Source organism: Athene noctua, chromosome 6 (assembly GCF_965140245.1).
Source record: "Athene noctua chromosome 6, bAthNoc1.hap1.1, whole genome shotgun sequence".
In the NCBI taxonomy this organism is placed as follows: Eukaryota; Metazoa; Chordata; class Aves; order Strigiformes; family Strigidae; genus Athene; species Athene noctua.
Window position 1 is genome coordinate 51,443,009 of NC_134042.1, and position 27,607 is coordinate 51,470,615.

At 43.5% G+C, this 27,607-nt stretch overlaps 1 protein-coding gene across 1 annotated transcript in view; it reads left to right on the forward strand.

Moving 5' to 3' along the window:
• The window catches only part of MDGA2 (MAM domain containing glycosylphosphatidylinositol anchor 2), a 392,576-nt gene that overhangs the window by 330,680 nt on the left and 34,289 nt on the right, over positions 1-27,607 (forward strand). Inside the window, exon 10 of the mRNA XM_074909039.1 lies at positions 9,286-9,434. Coding sequence (XP_074765140.1) covers positions 9,286-9,434 — 149 coding nt within the window. The remainder of the gene's footprint in view (positions 1-9,285; positions 9,435-27,607) is intronic.

Consider the following 27,607-nt stretch of genomic DNA (forward strand, 5'->3'; position numbering starts at 1 on the left):
TCTAGAGCTCTGGACTCTAGTCTGGGCTTTGCTTTGCAGCCTGCTCTGTCTGACCAGCCAGGTATCAGTGTTAATTTTCTCATGCAAGCATAAATGACTATTTCAGAATTTACCAAGGTGTCACAAGTGGGGCTACAGGTACGGACTGTAGAACTGCAGAACTGCAACTCTCAGGCTCTGTGGTTGTCTCCAAACAATACTACTCCCTGGAAGTCACTCTTTAGGAGGACTAAGGGAGGGCCATGTCTGCACTGTTTGCTGTCAATCCTCAAGTTTTGGCCAGGCAATATTTTAGCGATGCTGTGCAGATTAAACCCGCGAGTGCAAATGGAAAGATTTGAGGCTCGGTGGAAAGTTCCAAATGAAAAAAATGCCATCTGAAAGTGTGTGATGTGAGGATGATGGTGGTTGCAAGCAGGGGAAGAGGGGATCTGTAGCTGCGTAGCTGGAGAAAGGAATAAACCAAGCTTTTAGTTTGGTTAGAGCTAGACTGCTATGGAAGAAAAAGCACTGTTAACTTCTGGTGTGAAGCTGGCAGCATGTGAAATACAGAATACCAAAGAGAACTCTAAATGGTGTCACAGAGCAGAGGACCCTCAGAAAGCTGCAGTGGGGGCTGATCTGCGAAGCACAATGAGCTTTCAATAAAGGAGGAAGCTTGGTTTAGGAAAGCTGTGGGGAAAGTTGGGGAGCACAAGGGTGGACGGGTGGTTCTGGTACCTGACCAGGTGGAGTTTCCGAAAGTACTGAGTCTGGATGAAAACGGATATTTGCCTCTAAGAGCAGTTTTGGCCAAAAAAATCATAGGGAGAGACTTTTTCAAACGTTGAAATGCATTCCTTTGTGGTGTTCATCCTGAACTACTTGTGTATCAGCCACCTTCCAGCCTGGACTGGGGATGGATGGGCACAGGCGGTCGGGTCAGTGATGGTGGAAAGGCCAAAACAGGGATGTGGAGAGCTAAAGGGGTGGGATTCCAGGGAGGCTGGAGGTGACAGGGACACTTTGGCTGCCGGGCTGGGACCGTGTAGGGAGGAGGAGCAGATCTGGCAGAAGACATATGTTTCCTTTCCCATATGCAAATAAAGAACAAAGTATCTTCTCTTTCTTGTTGAATATCCTTCATAAAATATATATCCTGTAATAAAAGAGAGAACAGTAATGGGCAGCATTTTTCATAAACTCTGTGTCTCCCAGTATTTTACCCAGTTAAATATATTGTTTTGTTTAGGATTTACACTCGTTATGCATTTTAAAGATAGAAAGCTCTGGAGCTGAATTTGCCAAAAGGGGAAGTATTTGTAAATCTCTGATTTTATTTTATTTTTCGCTAAACGTTTATAGCTGCTGTTATAAAGTGCAAGACACCCTGATCATCGCTTCTGCTGAACTCCTTGTCATGATAAGCTAAAGTGCGTATGTGCTGCCAATACGGAACGGAGATGGCAAAGAGGCTGCGTTCGCAAACCATCTAACGCCGGGCGAATTAGCAGAAATAGATATGAAGATAAGGGGAACATAAACTGACAAAGGAAGGAAATGATTCCTTTAGTGCTCTGTCTGTGTGTCTACTAAAGCTGTCACTGTAACTGGTGCTGTGCCTGAACAGTTACTACTGTTTGTTTCTGCATGACAAGCTAGCATAAACACTAACCCAGTACTCTGAAACTCCATCTGGGGTATGTAGTCAGCTGCTATAATTAGGGAGAGAATGTCGTTGTTTCGTTTATTGCCATTGCTGGAAATCAGTGGGTTATGTTTGCACTCATTACAATTTAAATTTGCCGTGCGTGTTCTTGATTTCTCACGTTACTTTGGAAACCGTGTACCGGTAAGTGAAACGCAACAATCCTTTTAGAGGATTATTTTATTTTCCTATGTTTCTAAGGGATAAATGACTGAGTGGTCTGAAAAAAAAAAAAACAAAAACAACAAAACAAAACAAAACAGGAAGATCTCCTATGCCTGGTCGAGGAGTTTTTCTGATGGGTACCAGTTCAGGACCCATCTGAGTAAGTGCATCAGCCCACTCGTGTTCAGGATGGCACTTTGGCATTTGCTGAGGTCCCAGTGGTGCAGTGGGATGTAACATGAATCTAAGGGTAAGCAGCTGGAGCAGCTTTTCTCTTTGTTTGCTTGTTGTCTATGGATCAGTTCCATACTGACTTTCATATCATTTTTAACCCCACGCTAGTAGAGAATCGGTAGATAATATTTTGGATGTACTGCCTGGAGGAATTCAAGTGGTGCACAAGAGATGCCAATGGCTGCAAAGGGGCTCTGTGAGTGAGAGGGGCTGTTACTGGGGACGAGTACGGCATTTGTTCTGCAGCACTGGGTCCGGTGACAGGTGATGCTTGTTCCTCTTCCTGATCCAGTCTCAGATTCATTATGTAATAAGTAATTACTGAAACTAGGCTTGTAACTTAATGACTCACCCATCAGCAAATGATGATGTTTTAGCGCTGTCTGCTATAGGATGCTCTTTAACACTAGGGAGCTGCTGCCGTCTCATCTGTACATCAGAAAAAGATGCGTGTCTGCTTGTGGCTTGGTCAGCTGTTGCACATTGAATGAAAAACTAATTACTGTTTAGAAACATGGGTAAACACATCGTATCCGTTATAATCAAATAAGCTGTACCTTCTTGGGCACTAGGGAGTACCCAAGGGAGTCCTGCTGTAACCCACGCCACGCTGGCAAGTATTTCTGTAAATCAAGAGCAGAAGTGGTTAAGGCTCGGGTGTGCCAGAGCTGTTGAGGCGGTTTTGCAAACTTTGCGCCCTGTTCTGCAGAAACTCGGGGATGCTCCTGTTTGTCGCGGGGAGTCTTGGTGCTAGAAAGGAAGAAAGAGGCAGTGCACTTTGGTGACCTCGTTTATGAGGGTGGTTGTGATGCTGTAGGTGTGGCAGAGCTGCTCGACCTTGAGAAGTGTCTCCAGGCAGCCCTGAGCCATCTCAGAGCATCCCATCCCATCCCATCCCTGGGCTGGCTTTGCTCCAGAGAAGGTTTGTGTGGCAGGAGAAAGGGGTTCCCACTGCCCCCAGGGAAGCAGCTTGCTCCATCGCTTCTGCAGAGTCACTGCATTCCTCTCCTCTCAAATCCCACTTTTTTTTCCCCGTGAAACTTTCACCCGGGGACTGTTTCCTGGCCAGTCCTGGGTGCATTTCAGCGGGGTTTAGGCTGAGCAGTGCAGCCCATCCCCACGTGTCTGAGTTTCTGCTCGCACAGCAGCAGGCAGTGCTGAAGGGAGCACACCTAGAGCGGATGTAACCTGTCACCAGAAAAACAAAACACAAACCACCGATAAAACACTTCTATGGAAATATTTTCCAAATTCATCATTAAGTATATTTTTCCATGGGCTTTCTTCAGTTTGCTGTACAATGAATAGTTTCTTCTTCATCTAAGCTGTACAGTGCCCTACCTACTGCTTGCCCGCAGGCACGTGGTGCCAAGCAGCAGAGAAGTGCTCGGTGCTTATTTCCGAGAGGCCGAGAGCCGATGGGGAGCGTGGGGCAACGCTGAACTGATTTGCCTGCCACCACGTTGGCTTCTCCTGCCCGCGCACATCAATGGAGCAGCCACAGTGCTTTCAGCAGAGATGCTGTCTCATTTGAAGCTGGCTCAGATAACTGCGACTGTCTGCAGGCAGTAAGCTTTTTCTTCCTATGAATATACCTGTTTAAGTTGTCCCTAGCTGCCTATCCACTGTTTGAAGTACTCTTCAACTAAGTCCTCACGCTCAGTACATTTTAGAAGTGAGTATATTCTTGTCCCACCCAGAAGACACATTAGTGCTTGGGAACTGCTACTCAGAAAGGACCTTGGGATGTACATTCCTTTGTGCCACACTGATTAATCACAGTCATGTCCTCAGATCAGTGTTTCTTGAGACCTGGTATCGCATCTCCCTAAAGTCCTATTTCAGACTTTCACATAAATTAATACGGAGCAAGTTGTAACTATGGTGGTAGAGGACAGAGAGGGGGACTCTCTCCTACAGAGCCTGTGGCTGCTTCCCTAGGAGGGGGTCTGTGAGTAGGACTTTGCCCTGGCTGCTGGGTGTTAAGTGCAGATGCAGAAAACGCACCAATAATGCCCCATAAAAAGAGCTGTTTGGCCTCTAGAAATTAAAGATGCAAGAAGGAAAAATTGCTGCTCACTGCCAATAATCACAGGCCTCTGCAGTGTTTCTACTATTCAGGAGCTTCAGCAGGGCTGGGATGTGCTTTGTGAATCCAGAAGAATGGGAGTGGAGAATTGGGTGCTGGGTTTTTATTTCTTCCCCCTGTGCTAACCTGAGGAGAGAGACAACTAAAATCCTGAACAAGCCCCGTGTGCCCAGGAGTGCCGTTAACCCTAATTGATAATTGTGGGCTTCATATGCAGATGCGTTCAGGCTGATGGAACAACAGCAACAAATGCAGCAGGATATGTAATGGTCTAATTGTGCTGGTCGTGCTGGGTGGCCTCCGCAAGCGTGCCGGGGAGGAATTCATGCTTTATTTTAGCAGTGTAGTCTTCAAACAGAAACTTTTGTCCTGTTTATGATTTTTTTTTTTTTTTTGTCTCATGCAGGGGCCAACCCAGAGGAGCAAAACTGCATTCAGTATTAGCTCTCCTTACCCCGCTCCCACCTTCCCCATGTGCACAATCCCAACTTTATTTTGCACGTGTTACATATTCAGAAGGTAAAAAAAAAAAAAAGTTTTGTTAGTGATAGAAAGGAAAACAAGCAATGCACTCCACATCAGACTGTGTCATGTATCCTCTCCCTGGCAGAACCCCAAGCATCACAGTTAGTCGGATTCCAGCAGCGTGAGCACGGAGGGAGGGATTAATTAAAACTAGTACGTGTTAATGGAGCTCTAAACCCGAGTTCAGATTGCTTTAACAAAAAATATCATGGCATTATCTCTTCTCCCTTGGGACATCACTGCGAGGCTGCCCTTCCCAGGGATGCGGCGCTCCTGGATCCATAGAAGCTGCCCTGACTTTGCCCCTCGACCAACAGCCACAGCGTGCTGCTCCTCTCACCAGTAGCCTTCTGAGGACCGAGAAAATTTTCACCATTTTCCCCTATATATATATCTGAATTGTCACAGACTGAGGGTCCCTCCCAGCACACCACAATCCCCTTCAATGGGCAGCAGAGTGGCCAGTTGGTCACCCACCACTATCTCCAGTGAGGTGAAGCCTCGCAAGGTTTGGTCCCAGGTTTGGCTGAGCTCTGCCTGCCCGTCCTAAAATGTTTTAAAAAAAATCCTTGAATGCTGTGAAAGATGGAGTGAAAGAACGGCCATTTTTGCTGCCTGTGCTTAAAAAGGGCAAATGATGTGAGGCGGGAAAATGTTTCCTTGTACTCAGAACAAAACAAAGGGGTTTGCTTTTGCAAGGGGAAGCTGGCATGGCTGTAGAAGAAAGGCAGGTTGAGGTAGAGCTGGCAGCCCTGAGGGATGGGGTGTTGGGGACATCTCTGCAGGTGGGGACTATGTGATAACCTCTTCCAGGCATGGCCAGAGCCGCTGAGCTAACCTGTACTGCCCGTGATTTCCTCCAAGGAAGCTTCTGCCTCCCTACAGTGGTGTTAAGCCAAGGCTGTTCCTAGGTCTGTTCAGCTCTTGATCATTTCTTAGTTTCTCTAGTGGAGAATAATCTTTGCTGGACAGCCTTGACTCTGGAAGAGGCACGGTTGGGTGGTGGCAGGCTTGGTTGGGATGTTTGTCCAGAGTCAGAGCAAATGGTCACGGGAACAGTGGCCACGGGGACGCCTGCCAAGCCCAGGCAGGGACCCTACGTGTCCCGTAGCTCCCGCCCCTCCAAAGGCAAACTCTGCTTTGTGTGCGCTCCGAGACACCGCCCGGCTTCCTTGTACTTCTGGAGTTCACGAGTTAAGGTCTTAATGTTGTGTTGTTAAATTTCCAACATCTCCATTCACACCAGAAAGCTCTTCTGTTCAGAGGGATTTAGAATAATGTGACTCTTCATGAGTCCTCATTATTTCTCAAAAGGTGACTGTGTTGTTCAAGTGCCCGTATTGAGAGAAACGTCTAATTATGGATCCTTTCTGCAGACCCCCAAAGATGCCATTATGTCCACCTGCAATAGAAGGGGGAAGATTATAATTTGCATTCAGCTTGAGCTTTTCTCTATTATTTCCACTGCACATAAATAAGGAAAACAAATCTTGTCGACCACTGATCTTTTCATTTATCTTACATTGCATTTTTTTAAAACCAGCAGTTTTGCTTTGCTTGTCCTTGTAGTACTGTTGTTTGCTACTTCGGCACTAACATACCTACTTTAGTCTGGTCTAATTGAATGTGCAGCTTTGTTGGGCAATTGGCAAAAATATCTTGGCTAAGAGGGCTTTTCATCCTTTGAAAAGAAAAGCATGGTTGGAGGGGATGACACACCCAAAGATAAAAGCTTGATCAATAACTACACGATTGGTATATATATTCACAGAATTTTTCCCCTTGTCCCTTTTTTAAAAAAAGAAATATTTTTATATGCTTTTTCCCTCTTCTCTCTACCTTTCTGATGGTTGAAATTCTCAGACTTCTAGGTCAAAACGCCTCCCCAGCCGTCTCTATTTACACCTATAGATAAGAATAGTTTTGAGGACAAAAAACCCCTAAATACAGTATGTGTTTTGGCACAAGCTACTAACTGAATTAAAGGAGGTGAGTAACAAATACATACCCCTCCCGTAGGTCAACATGAGCAGGCAGACCACGTCTTCCCATGAGGCTGTTCTGGTTTTTGTTTTTTTTACTGCATTTCACAATTAATGCCCCTGAAAAAAAACCCTGCGGAAATAGAAGGACAGAGGTATAAGCTTTGGGAGGTGGAAGGACCTCGCTCTGCTTCTGTTTTTCTTTAATACCAACGCTCTTTTAGATCTTCGCAGGATAACTTCTACAAATGTTTTGGTTTCCCATGTTTCGTCTCCTTTTTGCATTGTTCAAGTGATGAAAAGTAGCGTTTAACACAGCGGAACCCGGTTTGTGTTTGCCCCCGTTCTGTTTCTAATAGCGTTAAGCTCAAATCACAGGAACTCCAGAGAACGGAGGCAGAGGCAGGCAAGGCAAGGATGGACCTGTTCTGTGAAAGATCATAGGATCATGGGATGGTTTGGATTGGAAGGGACCTCAAAGCCCATCCAGTGCCACCCCCTGCCCCCGGCAGGGCCACCTTCCACCAGCCCAGGTTGCCCAAAGCCCCGTCCAACCTGACCTTGAACCCTTCCAGGGAGGGGGCAGCCACAGCTTCTCTGGGCAGCCTGTGCCAGGGCCTCACCCCCCTCACAGGGAGGAATTTCTGCCTTACATCTCATCTAAATCTTTTCTCTTCCAGTTTAAAACTGTTCCCCCTCATCCTATCCCTCCCCCTGATGACGAGTCCCCCCCCCTTTCCCGCAGCCCCTTTCAGCCCTGGGGGGCCGCTCTAAGGTCTCCCCGGAGCCTTCTCTCCTCCAGCTGAACCCCCCAACTCACCCAGCCTGTCCTCACAGGGGGGCTCCAGCCCCCCCAGCATCTCCGTGGCCTCCTCTGGCCCCGCTGGAGCAGGTCCGTGTCCTTCTGCTGTTGGTGCCCCAGAGCTGGAACCAGCCCTGCAGGGGGGTCTCCCAGAGCGGAGAAGAGGGGAGAATCCCCCCTGGCCCTGTGCCCCCCCTGCTCTGGGTGCAGCCCAGGACATGGTTGGCTGGTGAGCACACATTGCTGAATAATGTCCAGCCTTTCATCCACATGTACACCCAGGCAGGGCTGCACTCATTTATATTTTTTTTTTTAATTTAATTTTTTGGTTCCCAATTTTTTTGGTAGCCAAAGGGGTTTTGTTCCTGTTGTATCAGTCAGGGCAAAAGCTGGTGGTTAACGATGCTCCCTACAAATGCAGCTGTTAAAATCATTTCAAGTCAATCCAAACCTTTTTGCTTTAAGAAACGGAAGCAATGCTGCGTTGTTGGTATGACATGCTAAAAAAAGATCAATGCAAAATGACTTAAAAAATAGAAAGCTGATCTATGTCTTTCTGGCACGTACTGGTGTGTGCTCTAAGGTTCTTTGACTTTTCTTTAGGACAAATCCACTGAGATTTTTTTTTTTTTTTGGGGTGGGGGAAGTATGTTGGAATTGTGTATTCCAGTGGAGTGAAGTTCCCCCAAAGGGTTTTGCAGACACACGTGTATTTGTAGCCTTAATGGACTCAACTGATTAGCCTGTATGTAGATGCCCCGTGGTATATGAGATGCTCTGGGATGGTGCACGCAGCTCCAACTATGGCTCTAGCAGGTCCTGGGTCTCCTGTAGCTCTGGTGTCGCATCTTCCACCTGGTCTAGATGGCTCGGCTGCCCTAATGCATCTCAGATTGCCCATTTGGCTGGGCAAACATGTTGGGCACCCGGTGTCATTTTTGCTATTATAGACAAATCACTCGTTATGGGATGGTGCAAAGGTAATTTATATGTAAAGGTGTCATTAGCATTCCTGGGTTTAAGTCGAAGGGAACTAAAATTTAATGAGTTCAAGAAACATTTTGGCATGCGTTCGGGAAATCATCCTTAGGTTTTTTTCATATTTATAAAGGGCGAAGGCTGTAATAACAGTCTGGTGAAACACTCGTGTACCCAACGTGCACTGTGAGATGTCGATTCCCTCTGTTGTGCAAATCGGCACGTTCAGCTAAGCAATGTAAGTGTGCACATCTGCGGTGTTATGAAGGACGGCTTGCGTGCATTTTCACTTGGGAAGTTGGAGAGGGGAAGATGTGATGAAGGCAGCAGTCGCTGGAAATATCCATCTTGTATTTCCAGCTCACGGCTGTCAGTTCATATTATTTGTGCCAGGTACAGCAGCTGTCACTGAGTCTTTCTCGGCTCAGTTAAGTGCAGATTGGTTTGATCTCTCTATTTTAGTCAGCATGGGCCATGAAAAATTAGTGCAGAGGCATTGTACATCTCTCCAGCTTGCCTTTGCTAGGGGCTCAGTTAATTTTTCCCCTCCCACGGCCACACCTGGGCCATGGATGCCACTGAGGAGTGAGTTAATGATAAAGGCAAACCATAGCCACAAATCCTTTAAAATAAAGTGGATGGAGGCGAATAATTCCAAAATGCGTTTCTGGAAGAAGATATTTAACAAAATGACTCAAAACACAGGGGGAGGGGATGGTTGCAGGCTGGATCTCAACAGGTCTCAACACTTGGCTCCAAAACTGACTGCCTGATCATTTTCCGGTTTCTTTGTTCTCCCTGGTTTTGTTCCTGTCTCCTACAGGCAAAGCCTACGCGCCCGAGTTCTACTACGACACCTACAACCCGCTGTGGCAGAACAGACCCCGTGTCTACTCCTACAGCCTCCAGTGGACCCAGATGAACCCCGACGCCGTGGACCGCATCCTCGCCTATCGCTTAGGGATCAGGCAGGTGAGGAAAGAAATTCGTTGGTGCAGGATGTGCCTTTCAAGTCTGCTGACCTCTGTGAGGAGTGACAGGTTTTCATTTAATTTTATTTTATTTTATTTTATTAAATTTTTATTAAATTTTATTAAATGTTATTTATTTAAATTTTATTTTATGTTATTTTAAAATGTATTTATTTTTTCCTCCTTCTTTTCATCTTCTGTGAGTCAGAATTGTTTCTCCTCCTTCTGGAAGGTTTGCTCCCATCTTGCAGAGGTAGTCCTCTGCCACTTGCAGATCCCGGAAACTAATTTGCACCTTTGCAGTGTGAAACTCAGAGATTAAAGAGCTGTTCCTCAGAGAGTTTGCAGAGGCTGTGGCTCAAGATACGCTAGAAAGATTACATGAAAGAAACTTGCAGTGAAATTAAACTTTTTCTCTCTCTGTATGTATCTATATATCTTTTATTAGATCTTCCATGTAAATAGATAAATACAGGGAGAGCTGTAGCTTTCCTATGGGAACACGCGGTGATCCCTGAGAACCAAGATGGTTTTTTGACCACATTAAAGCTGATCACACTTGTGTCTTCACAAATTCACTGTGAACTGTTCAATGGGAATTGGCACTGTTAAAGCAGCGTGGGACTGACCCACTTGCAGAGGAATTGTTGAATTAACATAACCATCCCTGTTAATTTCCCCTTTAACAATTCTAAAGGAATTGTTTGAAGGTTGTTTGTAATTGTTTGAAGGTTTGAAGGCTACAAACCTGAGGTTTAGTAGTGAAAGAATTAATCTGTGCATTGCTTAAACTCTCGTTAAATGGCAACACCTCTGCTTACTCCCCTTTGCAGGGCAAAGTGATCTTTGCACTTGCACTTTCCTCTAGAAAAGCCCATAGAAAATCTCACAATTTTATCTTCTAAAGGCAGAAAATTGTTGTGCCGTAACACTCATTCGTGATCCTGCTTACAGTCTGTCCACACCAAACGCTACCCGTGTGCCAGTTTGATACTGATGCCTCGGGTTTCGGCATTGCTAGGCTTTCTCAGGGAGAAAATTATGGTTAGAAAATTATGTGCCTTGCTACGAACACCTCTTTGGCCACCATGTCCACCTCTGAGTCGTATGTTACCAGCTGGGCTGCCAGATTTGGGGTCTGGCTGAGGCGTGCCGTGCCTGGTTGGGGTCTTGGGGGTCCAACCACCCGTGTGCCCCCAGCTGCCGCTCCCCACTGGGACCTGCCATGATCGAATGAGGATGTTTTGCTGCTTACTTGTGAGAATCCATCTGATATTGTTTTGTTCTTGTTTTACGCTCTCCTGTTGAGCTTGCTTTTCTTCAAATAATACCACAACAAATTGATTCAGAAAGTATATGTTTGGTTATTCAGTGCCTGAAATAATAGTTCATGTGGGGAGAAAGAGACCAGGGATTAAGACAGATTCTTGAAGACATTGAAAATGTGAGTGCAGAAAGTATTTTCTTATCTTGCAGATCTCCTACTGTGATTAGCTTTGTAAACTGCAAAATAAATACACAATTTGAGCATGTTATTTATGCTGAGTGGATGGGGTTTTTTTCTTGTATAATTTCCGTGGTACTTGTGCAGTTGACTGGGACATGTCCAGGGAAGGGCTTTGATACTTGGAGGGTGCTGACTCTCCTTCACTCAGAGTTTGTCTCTGCCTGAATCTAACTAATTTGAAAGGAAAATTGGTGACTTTCAATACGTGTTTGCATCATTGGGCACAAATCGGTTCCGTTATTCCCAGTGCCAGAGAGGAATTAATAAAATAAAAAAAATAATAAAAAAAAAAAGCTGAAGTAAAAGAATATATAATTAAATTAATTGCATTAGGATTTTTAGCTCCTTTTTTTTTCCATTTCGTTTTACTTTACTTTTAATTATCTATTTATATAATTATCTAGACTTACTTTGCTCTAATTTCCTTGACAACACTCTCTGTCAGGTTAATCAAAATATTTTCGTCTATCTGAAGCCACATTTAAAAGTGGGTGATTTAGAACCTAGTGAGCTATCTGGACACACACATCCATTATTGCAGTAATTCCCCCTGAAACGAGGGTGATAATTAAACTTCTTATTTTTGTTGGCACCTACGGGTACTAGCTACCAGCAAATTGCCTTCTTCACTGTTTGTGTTTAGTTTATTTGACTTAGCAATGTATTTTTTACTGGGGTTTGCTGTGGCTTTTATTTAACAATAAAAGTGGGGATGAGCATCCTTCAGGAGTGACAGAAAACACAGCTCCCAGCTGCGCAAAGTTCATCACAGAGTCAGGGCTGGAGGGTTTCCAGGTTGAAGCGAGGGTCTGAGCTAGAGAGCAGCCTGAAGCCCAACACGCCGCTGTTGTAAGAAGTGACTGCTCTTAATCTTCGTTTTAATCTTCTAATGCATTGCAAAACACTGCCAGTGGGCTATGCAGTGGGTCAGTGTCTTGGTAGCTGCTTCTGATTCGATTAACACCATTACCTTTATCTGATCAGTAAATTGCTTTTGTATTAAGAATGCCAAAATCAGAGCACAAGCATCTCTTCCTCTTTACCTGACCTGTACATTGCTGCTTCACTTGAGACAGAATCCAGGCAGGATTTGGGGAATATTTAGTAGATTGCTGGTTTAGGCTTGCTGAATTTTCTGTGGAATTGTTGAAGTCTCTAACACTGACAATATTTTTAATGCCATTTTACAAAAGTGAGACTTTCTTATGAGACGCAGAGTGGTTTAGCTCCATTTCTGTATTTGCCAGGTGGTTGTAGAAACCAACGCAGAGGATGTGCTTAATAATGAAACTTTTAAAGGGCAAAGAAGCCTGATAATAGAATGTGCTAGACTGAGGATTTTCACTAAAGACAGATTGTTCTGCTAGGAATAATTAGATTAGACAGTGTTATAACGACAGGAAAGTATCTTCACTGGTTGGCATATAGTAAGATTGTAGAGTTGGAGTTGTCTCTAATGACCAGCTCAGGCAAAAAGAGTTTTGAAAAGTTTTGCTGTGAGCAGAAACTATTGGAGAGAAAAGGCCAGAGCCAGAGGTACAGTGCAGGCAGGAAGCAGGTGGAACAGAGATGCTGAAGCAAAGTTGCCATGCCGTGCTGAGCGGGGTGCATGCAATGAAAATAATTCAGTTCTGTGTACGTAGAGGCACAAGGAGGAGGAACGAGCTGTTTCACCATGGATGCCAGGAGCTGATGTGCTGTCAGGACTTTCAGGATTCCATGGGTGCTTTGTAACACGGAAAAGAAACGTTTGAAGAACAAAACTAATCCATTTGAGAAGTGAATTGGAAATCCGTAAGAATCACTTCATTTATATGTATGTTATCTATGTGTCTTCCGTTAAGGTCATTTTCTAGCTCTCCCTCCACCCCTCTATTTAAAGCTAAAATTATTAAAATTATTGAAACTATTTAATGCACGTACAGCACACTGATGGTGAGCAGAAGTCTGTTCAGTTGAATTTATCCTGCTGGCATGGTAGTGTGTGACAGATGCTCCCTCCTGGGAGAACCAGGGAGGAACAGGAGTTATTTAGAGCACTTTGTTTTCTACTTAAGCCCAGACACTCCTCTCGTTGCCTTTTGGGGATTCATTTTGTGCTTCACTTTATTTTTTAACAAGCACCAGCTCTTGTCCACGTTTGTCCACATGGACACATGGACAGTGGCTTCCCGGTGCTGGGTTTTAATGATCTTTGAGGATGCTGAGCTGCAGTATCTGCCAAGCCTGCTGTGACGGAGCATCTAGTCACCAAGCAGTCTGCATGGCTGCGCTCCTCTTTAATTGAACAGTGACAAATAACCGTTTTAAAAAAAGCGGCGCTAACTAAGTGGCCATAGAGTTTTGCTTTTTGAGTGAGTGTAAGAGCTGCTGTTCATGTGCTTTGACAGTGCTCAGAGCCCTCAAGCATGTCTTGAGGAGACGGCACAGCTCTGCAGTATGCATCCAGGCCCTGGCCCTCCAAGGAGTTATTATGGATGTGTTCTTCTCCTCACGGAAATTTCGGGCTTGTTCATTTAAAAAAAAAAAAAAAAAAAAAAAAAAAGCAAGGGACCTGGACTGATTTGCAGTTCTTGTAAAACCAGTCTAGACAATTTTGGCAGGGTAAAAGGGGCTTGAAGTGGTTGGTCCCTTTCCCGAAAGGGGGAATGCCCTTGAGGACAATGGATTCAGTGTACCACCAGTCCTGCTGCCAACCTTTGACATAAAGAAACGTTCTGAAGGTGACAGAGAAATACCACAATGTATATAATATCTCCATGGGCCGCCAGAGCCAAAGGAAGCAAAGATTAAAGTATTCCTTTCACTACCATGCATTCTCCTGCATGATGCCCAAATTTAGAGAGCATAAAGGTGGTGAACAACCATCTTGGTACATCTGGGCACATCTGCCATCTGAGTTCCACGTGTCAAAATAAGGAAAGAAAGAATTGAGCCCATCCATTCTGCCTATTAGTTTTCATGAGGTTTTTTTTCCAGGCTGGCAGTGAGAGGAGGACACACTCCTGATTCAAGAGCAGCACACCATTCTAATACCTCAGAGCATCAGTAGGTTTTCCCACTGCCGAAGGAAGAATCTGAATACAGATCTGAGCAGAAAAATAAGAGACATATGAAGCCTAAACTAAGGTCCATTTGAGATGCTCATTTATGTTTACCAGAGTCTTGTATGGCAGACTAAGTTGGAAATTAGGGATACAGCAAGAGCAGGGTATAGTCAAGAGGAATAGGTAGGAGTCTACGACCACTTGTTGGTAGAGAATGGGGGGGAAGACATTTCATACTTGAAGATACAGATCTGAAAGCAGAGGAAGAACAAATGAAGTCAGTTCATCTCAGCGATCCCGACCTAGTCATGGAGGGGTTCTACAGCTTCTTCTGCAGGACCATGGCCGTGCAGCCTTTACCCGGCAGAGCAAGTCCAGTTACCTCCTTGACCCCTAAAGAGCCCACGTTGCCTCTTGCAGTGACCAAAAGGGATAGTATTATATTGAAAATGCAAGGATTTTGACATGTTTGCATTCTGTGAGTGGAGCTCTTGGACACACCGGCATGTGTTTGCAGTGAATTAGGGCTCAGAGTCCATCTTCTTCTTGGCTGTGCTCAACAACGCAGAGCATTGCATGGCCCATCGCCTCTGTGGGTCCATCTGTCTCCAGCCCTCTTTCTCTGGAGTTTGCTTTATTTTTCTTAATATTCCTGGAATGGGGCTGCCAGATTCCACCGTGTATTAATTACCAGCACAGTGTTACACATTTCTGTCAGATCCTGCTTCTTGTCACCTACCAGAGTTAAAATAAAGGCATGTCTCAGGCACAAGAGGATAATATAAGGGTAGGAAAGCAGGGCATAGGAGAAATTTATCTGCCATTTTAAGCACTGGTTAAAGAGAAGTTGAGAGAAACTGGTACAGCAAATGCTAGAAAAGTTATTTGAGGAAAAAAAAGTGGAGATGTGTTTAATGACATATGAGGGAAGGTAAGAAAGTCAAGAAGGGAAAGGGGAGGTCCTGTCAGTTGAAGGAGGGAGTCACAAGTATAGTGTCATTTTTCTACCTATAGAATGAAAATGGAAATAAATGAATGGAAATTGTTATTTACTGAAGTATTTAGAATGAAAGTCACAAGGAATTTACTTCAGCGCACTCAAGGCCTCCTCCTGATAGGTAGTAATTCTCCAGATGTTCCTTCTCTCGGGATCATGGTGCTGCCATCACACAATCTACTGCAAAGGGAAAGATGTTTGCAAGCTGAGTATTTTCATTTGGTTTACTATAAAACACGTAAAATAGCTGTACGTCCAAATATATCCAGAAGCTGTATTCAGAACCATTCAAAAAATAATTATTACTTACATCTGTAGTAATTAATTTCAGGGCGGGGAAGTGAGAGGGTTGAAAATTCACATGTATATTGAAATATTTCTCCTGCTGTTTTCATGAAAAATTTTAAGCTGCCTTCTACAGAGAGTTGTAAGCTGCCCCAAAGACTTCACATTTCTTTTTGGAAGTCTAAACAAGGCTTTGCTTTTTTTTTTTTTTTTTTTTTTTTTCTCCTTCCTGTTATGTCTGCACTTGTGAAATGAGACACAGGGGTTTTTTTTGGGGGGGGGAATAAGAAAAAGAGTGCAACATGCAAAGGCATGTTTCTTATTGATTTTCTAGGGTTTGGTAAATCGAATTAGAGAAGCATTGGTTCTGTTTTACAATTTGCAGTTTGCAATACTGATACCTCCTTTGCTTATTCTTTGCAAGCCTGAGGCTTGACTGTCGAAATAGCAAGCTGAGGGCTGTCATTTCAGTTTTGTACCAAAGTCTTCTAATTACCATTTAAAAACAGTTACGTGTCCCAATGTTTGGATAGATTAAGCAAATTCTTATGTATAATTCTGAAAAAAAAAATTCTACTGATTACCTCTTAAGAAATTCAGATACACATAAATACATCTTTTTCTGTGAGGTCCCAAATTTCTGACTTTGATCCCAAAGAGGCTCCTGACGGTAACCACTCTTCCTGGTCTGGGAATTGAGCCGTGCACCTCTGGAGTAGCTTCTTTTGAAGGCTGTGGGCTGTATTTTCTAGAGATGCAAACAGAAAACACCCCAGGCAGAGCGGTGCCCATTCACGTTACCGCAAAACATGGAGCGTGAAACTAAACTCCCTTTCTTCATAAAAATTTACAGGCAAAATCTAACACGCTCATTTGATCCAAGCAATTACTGCCTGCTGGGGCCGCCTTGGTCTGATTTTCATTATATAAGCATAACCTCTGGCTATTTCATTAGTAATGTTAATACCTAATTCATATTAACTTTTTAGTCTGGTTTCTTAAGGAAACAAGACACATGAGTATGTCCTAAAATTAACTGCGTGTGATTTCTAAAGCCAGCTCATCAGTTTGGTCAGATCTGATGGGGAAGAGAGGTGCAGCAGGCAAGGAGGGTCCCACCAGTACTGTGAAAGCATGAGAAAGCTGAGAAAGATGTATTTATAGGAAAAAAAGAAGAAAAAAAAAAAAAAAAAAAAAAAAAGAAAGAAGAAGGGTAGATTCACATTAATGAAAAAGAAAAAAACACGGACCTGGGGCCGACTGTATGAATTCCCTAGCTTCATAGCAAGCTCTGTGCAACCTCCTCCTGGGATACCTTGCATTTTGGGGCAATATCTGATCTTTGTCTTCAGGGTGTCTCAGGCATATCTGTACATTTATGCAGATATTCATGTACATTTATGCATTGCAGGAGCCAGAGAGCTCTGTTGCCAAGTCTCCTTCTTGGCTTTTGCCAACAATGGCAAAACGGTAATTCCCTAAAGGACAAATCCTGAGGAGAAGGAGGTTATCACGCTCTTGTGCTTGAAGCAGTAACGGTGATGTAACCTGAGGCTTCTGTTGCACTGTTCCCTTCAGTGAAAAAAAAATACAGTTATTTGTACTTAGGAGTGTACGCTTTCACCCAACATTGCCAAAATCAAGGCCCAGGCTGTGGCCTCAGCCTGTGCGTGGTGGTAACACTCAACTTTCATTTATTCTGTCTCAGCAGAAGAATCTGCAATATGAATTGATTACTGTTGGCAAAGGCAGCGCATCAGTCCAACTTTAGGAAACATGCGGGAGAAAATGGAGTAAACTGAAGAGCAATTTAGTGAGAAAAATGACTCAAGCTGCAGAAATTTGTTTTAGTCAATGAGTTATTTGCTTTTGACTACATTTACACCCTCGTGGTAGGGTTGAGGCTCCCCATCCTGATGGACCTTGTGCGTGCACGGAAGCACAGCGCTGGCTTTGTGGGCTGCAGCCAGAGCCTCGGGTGGCGGTGGCTGAACTGCACGAATCGCCATCACCACCCAAACAAGGATGTGCTTTTCTTTACGTTGTCTAGCACATGTGGGCACCCCTCCAGCAGAAGCTCGGCCCTTAATGAAAGCATGCTCCACTTACGGTACAAACAGCAGAAGAGCAGATATGATGGGATGTGTGTTTTCGCGACTTGTTTTTTTTCCCCCTGCTGTTGTGTACTTGTCCAATGAATGCAAACAGCAGGCAGTCAGGATTTTGACACTGATCAGATCCAGGTTTAAAATGAAAAATATGATTCCCTAGAAATATTTTTCATTACTCTGCCTTACTTATATAAATTCCTTTGAGGCAGGACTGGTTTTTTAAAAAAATCTGTAAATGGCAGCAACGATTTTCTTGTTAGTGTTGATTTCATATGATGTCATACAATTGCTCAGAAATATTAATGCAAAAATGAAAACTAACAGAGAAACAGAGCAATGAAACTTTGAAAACTGAAGATCTACATAAAAATTATGGCATATGTCCTCAGGCAAATGCACGACAAGTAAGAGTTGTGTGTCTGGCATGCGGCATGCTTTTCGTCATAGTAAAATATAGCATAAATAAATTTTGAAGAGGCCTTTGAGCATTACAGAAACTTAATTCTGATGAGGAATGCATCGTCTTTGGTGAAGATAGTTTCAGATCAGCATCGATGCCTAGGAATCGTAAATAAAATTGCATAGTATATTGCAGGTACCCTGTTAAAATATATTAGGGTACCCGGATAAAACTTGCCTGCCCTTGCTCAGGGTGTAGTTCTCTTATCCCAGGAGTTTATCGGTGCCCCAGACAAGCCATGGGTGCTGAAGGAGAGGTGCAACCCAAAGGGGAATGGAGGTGGAAGGTGTCTGAGCCAAAGGTTGTCCTTCAGCCGTGACATTTTGTGTCCCCTCATGTACCGTTCTTCCCTGAACTGGTTGAGTTCCCTTTGGACTATTTGCACTTTTGATCCCCATATCAATCACCCCACGTCAGCCAGTTCATGGCTGCCACTGCCCCTTGCAGGAGAAGCAAGCACGCTGAAGTAGCCTAAAGAACACTATTCCTGACACCATCACCTGGCCCAAAATTAAATAATGCCAGAATAGAGCTGTTTGACCCACTGGATAAATACTGCTCGTTCAATGAGCTTCAGCTCTCTCCCTGTGTCCTTATGTGTCTTCCGTATGTCCTTCCATATGTGTCCTTACGTCTTCTTTGTTCTCTCACCTTCAAGACCTGATCTAAAGATAGATTTGCTGTGTTCTCCCTGTGTCGGTAGGATAGATCCGTGCCTTATTTCATGGGCTGTAAGGAACTTTTTTCCCATCATTCCTCTGAGATGATTTTATGAAACTGAAACAGAGAGAATGGTCAGAAATATTCACTGCTAGTAGGGCTCGCTTTGGGAGAGGGATTTTACCTCTGCGTATTTAAAGGTAGCATCAAGATTCACCCTCAGAGAGACTTCGCCTGAAATCTGGACGTCCCATGTCACCAAGAATACGTGCTGTCACTCTCACGCTGGACGTTTTTGTGCAGTGTTTCCCCTCACCACCCTCCTGAGACATCTCTGTTTCTGTAGGCTTTGCATCTGGTCTCATGGGCAGGTTATCTTCAAACTCAGCGCCGCGGCCAGGTATAAGGAGGGCAGGGGCAGCTCTCAGCAGAGCGTGGCAAAAGAGTTTAGACTCCAAGGGCTACCAAATTCAAACAAGAACACGGAGCTTCACTGCACTATACTTCACGGTGAAAAAAGTCCAGTTTGCGTTTTTTCTGTCAGGCAAGTATTGAGTATTCACTGTGTTTCTGGTCCTTGGTAAGAAATGGAACTGCTCTTGTGTGGCTAAGAAAGCTGTCACATCCCTTAGCATCTCCCCTCTGCACTCCCCTCTGGGATGAGCAATTCTGGCAACCTTTAAAGGGAATATTTATCTTCTGAGCTCCCTGACCTGTTTCTGAGGCCACGCAAGTTGAATAAGTATCTGCACATCTAGATACAGTGCATGAACAAAAACTATTAAATCTCTTTGAGGTCTGCCTGGCTTTTCCCTAGCGCTGTTAATGAGTGCGTTTACAAAATGAACACTGCAGGTCTTTGGATGTAAAAAATAAAAATGAGATGAATTAACTGTTTGCCAGTGATCAAAGCTGACACCTGACAAACGTTACTCCTCCTGAGCAGCCTTAATGACTGCCTAAGGGACAGCCAGTGCAGGACAGACCCTGGGAGTTCTGCAGACTGGGGCTTCCTCTTGTTGGGATGATCCCGTGTCTCCTGCCTCCAGGTTTCTGCAAAACCAGCTATTACTTTTAAAAGTCTTAACTTTTATATCGATCTGAAGAGAATAGATTAGGAATCCCAGATATCTTCTAGACACTTGGGTATTTTTTACTGGACACAGTCTCTTTGTCTCTCACCATAAATTCTCTCCTTACTGAAACAGATATACGTAATTTAGGAAAATAATAATTATAAAAAATACATTATGCCAACCCAAAAAAAAAAAAAAAAAAAGTGCCATTATGAAACAAAACCTGTTTCTGTTCCAGTGTGGTACTGTCTCTGTTCTTCCAGTTGAGGCTAGAAAGAATTGCTTTGTTTTTAAAAGTCCTGTACAAAATTTAGTTGTAGTTTGGAGAGAAGAGGTGGTAACTGATAATTATCCTTTTTTAATAACACAACTAGCGTGGCAATTCCTTAAACACAGGTTTTGCTTGCTCCTAGGTGAGGGTTGTTTGTAGTTATATCAAGAATATACTAGCCAAGTAGGCACTTTTGTAAAATCCTGTGCATTACAAAACTTATAAATCGGGATGAGCGTGATTTGTTCCTATAGACAACTGCTTCATCCATTCTTTTGTTGTTAGAAAACTGTTTATTCTCTGAAACATACGTATGTTTAAATTGAATACAAACCATATTGCCTTTCAATAAGCAAACGAGCACCCTACTGCAATGCATCTGTGTTTCTGAGCTGATTTAAAACATCACATTTACATTTTGAGAACTTCATTAAACATCTAGTGGCTATTTCCTCTCCTTTTGTGCAGCAATTGTCTTAAGTAGTTAAGAAATGGTTTGTTGAAACATTCATATCTGACAGTTGAGCAGTTATTTATTGGCAAAAATTCATTCTTACTTAAAAAGTTAAGCAAAATCAGTATGTTCACTTTCCTTAGAAATGCACTTTGGCATCATGCGCTTGTCTTAACGCATTGTTACTCCTTGATCTATTTATGCAGAGACTCATGTAGATTGCTTAAAATGCAGCCTTGTTTTTCCAGTTCATTTACCAAGACAACCTCGCTTGTTCATAGTATTGACTAAGCAGCGAAGCTCCAGCGTGCCGTACTTTAAAAGGGTTGGGTTTGTCATCTTGATTGCAGCTACAGTCATTAATTTGTCACTGTGTAATTATTTTGTATGAAAAAAATACGGTCATTTGTAAATAGCTTTTAGAAATCACAAGAAAATTAGTTAGTTCAGTAGTGACAGGAGTGCACTATCTGTCATTCGAGATCCATCCGGAGAAGGTTGTAGCACTGTGGGATTCTCACTAAGTCGTCACCACTGAAATATGAAATGTGTCTTGGGATAGATAGATTCTTGATCATGGAAATGTAGTTGTTGGTATAAGCATGAAGTGTTTAATTTAAACACAGGAACTTAATCTTGATGCCACTTTGATAATTGTAACTCTTGTTGCCCTGATAAAAATAATGGTCTGCCTATTGCAGATAGATGAACCCGCTGTTTAATATGCAAACCCACATCGTGCTGTTGGCAGGAGCATTGCTTGGTGGGGCCCAGCTCACCCGTGATGTGGCTGTACTGTGAGCTTTGAAGTGTGAGAGTCAGTGCCAGCCCAGTTTCCTAATATCTGAACTTCAAGTTTGATATTTCACTGAGAAGGAATGAGAACACTTTTTCTGAAAACTAGCCTTAACGGGGCTTAATAATTAGCCCACATTTTGTGAATGTCCAGCAGGACAGGGATTAAAAAATTAAAAACTCTTGGTAGAAGTCTAGCAGTAGTGAAAAAGCAGGAGAACCTGCCCCGCTGAGGTTGGGAACAGTGCAGCTCCTGTTTAATCCCACAGACTTCAATGAATTCATGTGGGAGCCAGCCATTTTTAAAGTCTTAAAATGGATTCTTTAAGGAGTAAAAAAAAAAAAAAAAAAAGATAGTGACTTGAACGCAGTGTCATCACATTCAAGGTTGGGATTGATCTGAGTCCACACATCAGCTTCACATTGTGACCAAGACTTGCTCTACCAAAAGCAAAATCATACCACCCACTTTCAGTCAATGGGTGGATCCACTGTTCCCATGAAAATGAAGGCAGAGAGGACGCGTCTCCAGTGGGTCAAACCAAACACGGCATGGTGGACTCTGACAGGGTTAGGACTGAATGGGTGATGGCAGTGATGAAAATACTGTGGGGAGATCAGAGCCACATATTACAGCCGCAGGAAGAAAGGAAATAATTTTTTAGAAGGTTTTTATACTTGACTTCTTGGTAGCGTTCACATTTTTATTCAAACTGTAGATAACTTTGTTTCGAGAAGAGTTCCGAAACAATACTGGAAGCAGTAACCCAGACAGACAGTTGATAATAAGCATCAATATGATAATCAGGAAACATTAGCTTGTCGTAGTGCTCAGGTGAGCTTTGATCCTGGAGCAGAACAGAGAAGGGAAGGTGGCACTGGGGGTGCTGTGGCAGAGCCCGGGGGTCCTGAAGTGTTGGTGGGGAATATGATCAGTGTGAGGTGCGGCCTCTGATCGGTGAGTAGAGTTAGCTGACGGCTACAACACTTCATCCATCAGTAACAGCAGACTGGATTTATTTAGTTGGTTTTAATTTAAACCGTAGAGTGAGGATGCGTCCAAACTAACTGGCAATAAAACTGGCATGTGCGACACTGTTGGGATTCTAGAGGGCTTTCTGCGAGAGAATGGCCATGTGAGGAATCCTGCGTGAGAACAAGACCGATAAGAGCCTCAGCAGAGCAAGAATGCGATAAGGATGTGACCCTGAATGAGGGGGGAGAAACTCGACGAGACAAACAACCCCCGGAAGGGGTTGGGTTGGAAGAGGAAGTTCCACAAGGCGGGAAGCCTGGCAAGGCTGATGGGGCACTTTTTATCCAATCATAAGAAGGTTTAAAGCGCGGGTTAAGTTAACTGTCCAATCGTGAGGACTTGTACTGCATGTTACTCACGTGTGCGGGAGAACATTATAAAAGGGCTTTCTTAGCTGTAATAAACGGGCATTGCTTGATCACACTGGTCGTGTGCGTGCTCAGCTCTCCCGCACGACACCATCAAGGCACCTGTTGTGTATCGCAGTGTAACTCAGGAGATAATAAATCCTCCTGCGTATAGCATTTATGGAAAAAGCAGTGTAGAGTACAGGGAGTTTCCATTTCTCAGGGTCACTCTTGCACACAGCCTTCTGTTTGTAACTATCCTGCCTAACACTGGACTTGAAGAATGAGGACAACTTTGTCTGTCTTTCATCATGGTGAACTGCATAGATTTGCTCACCCTCTGCTTGCTTCTGAAGGTGCTGAGGTCTGCCAAGACATTGTCTGCACAAAGGAATGTTCTTCTGTCTCATTAATAGCTCTCTGAAAAATATTCTGACATGAATGTGTTTCAGTTTTGGGTTTGGCTTTGGAAATAGTGACCCAGATTCCTCCGATTTTTTTTGTATTTCAAAGCATCCTTGTACATGTTTGTGGTCAGCCTTTGGAAATGGCCAGTGCTCTAGTAGTTGCTTTCATTAGATGTTCAGTGATAAAGTGGAGCCCTGCCTCGGGGGGAGCCTGAAGATCATTAAATAAATGAGCAAAGGGATATAGCATAGCATGCACCCGGCTAGGAACATGGGCAGATTCAGGATTCGGGGCTAAAGGGCCGTGAAACCCGACATGTTGAATTGCCTTGACGTATTCTTGTGTGTTGTCAAAGTGCATACAGAAATGGTCCCAAACATCACTCAGAGTGTTTCTGGAAGTTTATCCACTCAGAACAAACCCTCTTTGGAACCTCACCTTCAAGCTCTTGCTTCACCGAGCACATGTTCAGTTTTTCTTGAGCAGCTGTGAATATCTTTGTGCTTTTCCATACCGGCTCCTAAGAGGGTGGAAGCTGCTCACAACACTCCTGGTTCTGTCTGGGCATCACGTGGAGGTTTTTCTTTTCCATAGTTTGTCTTTCACCGGAGACAGATTCAGGTAGGTGTTTTTATAAATGATAACAGTGAATCCCGAGTTGCACAAACATTCAAGCAGTGATGAGCGAGTGCTTCCAGCTCTCCGCTATTTACTGTCAGCAGGATGAACACAAATGAGTGAGACTTTGACGGAGCAGACACGAAGGGGCTGCAGCTCTGATCTCCGTGGTGGCTGCTCTGCTCCTCAGCAGGCGATAGCCACGTTCACGCACCGCCAGCAGCGATGCAGCCACGGTGACCTAGAAAACGAACAGCTCCGCTTTAAAGAAGTAATAAAAAGTCAAGCGGTACCTGTAAACCGGAGAGTAACTTGTTCAAGCTTGTTATTTGAAAGATTAAAGTTCCTACCTTTCCTTTATTTTTCAGTCTACAGATGTCTGCGGTCCCAGTCAGTTGATAATAAGAAAGTCTCTTCAAACAGCCCGGAGCAGGTCACTTCTCTGTGTGCTTCCTTCTGGTCACCGTTTGGCTTTATTGTATTTTTAACTCCTGCTTTCATTCAGCGCCATACAGGGTCAGACGTATTCAAATACATATTATGTGCTCGTGAAAGGGATCTCTGTGAAGGTTGCATGGCCGCTGCCTGCAAAATGGAGTATATCGTTTTCTGTCTGTGCCATAGCATGTAGTTCCCATAGCCATGCACGTACAGATGGGCGTCAACTTTGCCACAAACGAAAAAGTGAATGGGAATAAATTTTATTGCCTTTCTGATTAGAAAAAAAGTCATACCTGTTATAAATCCAGAGCTTACCCTTTGTCCCTGTGTGCAAGGTTCTTAAAAGGAAAGAAACAACAACAACCTTCCAGCTATGAAATATCCTCAATTACAGTTTACCTAGCAAATGGGCTGAAGTGTCCTAATTGATATGATAACAGATGTTTTTATTATCATTAATTTGTATGGAAAAAACAGAAGGCAGTGTGTTTATTCTTCCAGTAAAAAAGTTTTTAGCAGATATTTGTGCTGTACTTTGATTTTACTCTAATAAAAATCACCTCTCTTTTCCTGGGCTACCATTTTCCACCCTGCCTTTAAAACCTCCGATGTAATGCGTATTTAAAGAGGACTTAACTGTTGGATCATCTAGCTTCCGGCTTTTCTGTACCAGCTTTCCTTAAATTGTTCCTGTCTCTTCTTCAAATATTAGGCCATAAATTTGGATCATGGACAGATGTTTCTGACATCTGAATCACTCCTCCATCAATCTGTAGACCATAAAAACTGTGTCTATAACATTCTTCATCTTTGGAGTCCAAGTTCTTAATTAGTAAAGACTCAAGGACTTCTAGTTCCTTAAAAAAGAAAAAAAAAATAGAGTAATTTTTTTCTTATGCTTTTGTGTGTGCCACATAAAACCAATTACACAACATGGTAAACACAAAATAAGTGAAATGAATGGTAGGAGCAAATACAGAACGATTGTTAATGTAATCCTGCAAGAAGAAAGTTGATTACATGCCTGCGATTGTTCTTATGGATTAGAAGTTAGCTAATTGAAAAGGATTGTGCCCACTGTTAAATTTGTTTTAGATTCTGTTTTCCAGGCAGAAAAGAGGGAAGGAAGAGGTTTATCATGTGGCTGCCGTTTCCATGTGCCTCGTCTCCTGGTGAAGGGAGGTGGGTGCTGGTCCACTGGGTGCTGGTGGCAGCAGCGGCAGGTCCTGCCCAGCGAAGGGGTGGCCACGTCCTCCTCCAGCAAATATCTCCAGCCTCAGAACGGTGTCCAACCTCCTGCAGGGCACTTCAGCTCAGGGGACGTCCCTGACAAACCTCATGGCATGCTGGGTTTGACCTCTTGGTCCCTGTTGCCTCAAGAGCATCTGGCATCTGCATTTGCAGGAGAGCAGAGAGCAGGTACCAGCTCGGCACGGAAACAAGTGTGAGGTTGGGGCGGTTCCACTGACAGTGTGTGAAAACACCAAAAAAGAAAAGAGATGTCATCAAGAGCGGTGTTACGGGATGCACGGTGGAAAATAAACTGATGATGAGCATGGCAGAACATGCTTTGCAGCTGGCCTGGTTGTTTTTGCCCGAATTACAGATATTTGTCACCGTGAGTCATTTCAGGGCCGTAACTGTCCTTTGAAATGACGATGACACAGGAGACACCTACCTGATAGGGTTTATGTTCAAAACTGGATAGCTCTGATTATATTGCTGGGCAAAATTGTTAAAGAAGAGCAGCCACTGGGTTTCCACGGCAGAAATAAGGGAGTTTTTCCTCTGTGGTGTGCTGCGGATAGAAGTATTTGCCCATGAACTGAACATTGCTACTTTATATATATAACTGCTAAAGAAAACTCTTTTTTTTATTAAGGAAAATCAATTGTCGTCATTGTTATAAATTGTAAAGAAATTACTTTAAAGACTGCCACTTTTTTTTTTTTTTTTTTTTTTTTTTTTAATAGGAGTATACGGTAGATTAATTTACACTGCATTCAGTTGTCATTAATTAAGGAGATGCTTGTCTGACTTTTTGAGTCAATGAAGAAATTTATGGTTGAAATCAATAGGCCAAGTACAATGGACTAAGGATGTGTTTATTTTTTATAAACATAACTGTGCATATAGGCAATCAATATTTAATCATCCCATAGGATTAATTTCTCAAGAAATCTATATGTTCAAGTGTTTTAGAGAATATAGTGTTTCTCAGCAGCAGGCACAGAATAAATACCCTTCCATTGACAACATGGAGGAGATGGTTCCAGCCTGCTGCAATAAAACACTGCCACATTTGTACAGTCCCGTTCTCGGACTTCAGGGAAATACATTTTGCTTTTCTGTTAGTTTTAGGGATCAAAGGTTTCTAAATATTCAAAAGTAATCAAGGAGAAAGGCCCTGTGAAGGCTTCCGTGCTCTGGGTTGACTGAACGTAGGTATGATCTGCTAAATTAATTACAGGTTAGGCACAGGATAATGCTAATAAAAGCTCCCAGAAACTAATGTGATTTCTCCTCAGTGCTTTACAAATATTCAAAAACCATTGGAAAACTGTTGATTCAGCATGTCAAAGTAAATTTCCTAAAATGTGTTTCATCCTTATCTGCCTAAGGTAAAAGGCTTTGATGATAAGAATTTTTCTCCTTCAGAAATTCTTTTTCAAGCAAATCCCGATTCTTAAAGATCTGGACACATGGTTTGATGTGCAGGCAGATGTTTTACGGTTGTGTTTCCTTGTGTATTCTCTCTCTTTGAAGCATCAGTCTTCGCTTTTTGATACAAAAAAGCACAGCCTGGATGTAAGGGAGAGGCTGTACAGGTGGTTTTGAGGAAGTGGGTGATGCGGATTAGGCTCCTTCTCACCCAAGGGACCCAAAATAAATGCCCAGAGCTCTGGAGGCAGGAGCAAAGGCAGAGAGCTGGGATGTTCTTGGTTCTTTAATGCCAACCAGTGAGTGACCAAGAGCTTTGGGTGCCTCCAGAGCCTCCCCAGTTTCATGCTAGGAGTTTGAACCACCCTCAGGCATTGTGGGAATCTAAATCCTATTTTTAGGGTGTCTTGGGTATTTCAGTGCTGCCGTTAGGTGCCTCAGCATCATGAAGACCTTTAAAAACGTTGTGCTAGAAAACACTCGTTCTTCCAGTCGGTTGCATCCGATTCCATGTAGATCTGACCTTCATTTTTTTCTGTATCAGCAAGTAAGTGGGCTCAACTTCTACCCTTATTTTCAACAGTTAATATTTGTCAGCCAAGGGTGCTGCTGCTGTTTCACACCAGATTTGTGAGGCCGCGGCTGGCAGGGGTCTGTCAGGGCTGTCCCCGGCTCTGGGAGCGATGCCTCCATTCAGCTGCTTCACTTCCAGCGTGAGGCTGGGTTTAATTTCCCAGTGGAAGAAGGAGGTTGAAAGCTGGATGTGGCAAAACTTGTGCAGATACTGATTTTCTTTATTTATTTGTTCAACAGCAGAGCTAAAAAATCAGGCCAGGGGACGTTTTGTGCCAAACCTAGTGAAAATTTTGAGATGTTTGTGTTTTTTGGGGTTTTTTTGTTTTGGTTTTTTTTTTTCTGGTTTCCATGCTAAAAATGAGAATTAAAACAGATCTGGTGTTGACTGCAAGGCAAAAAGATGTGTGTTGCTTCCTATGGAGAA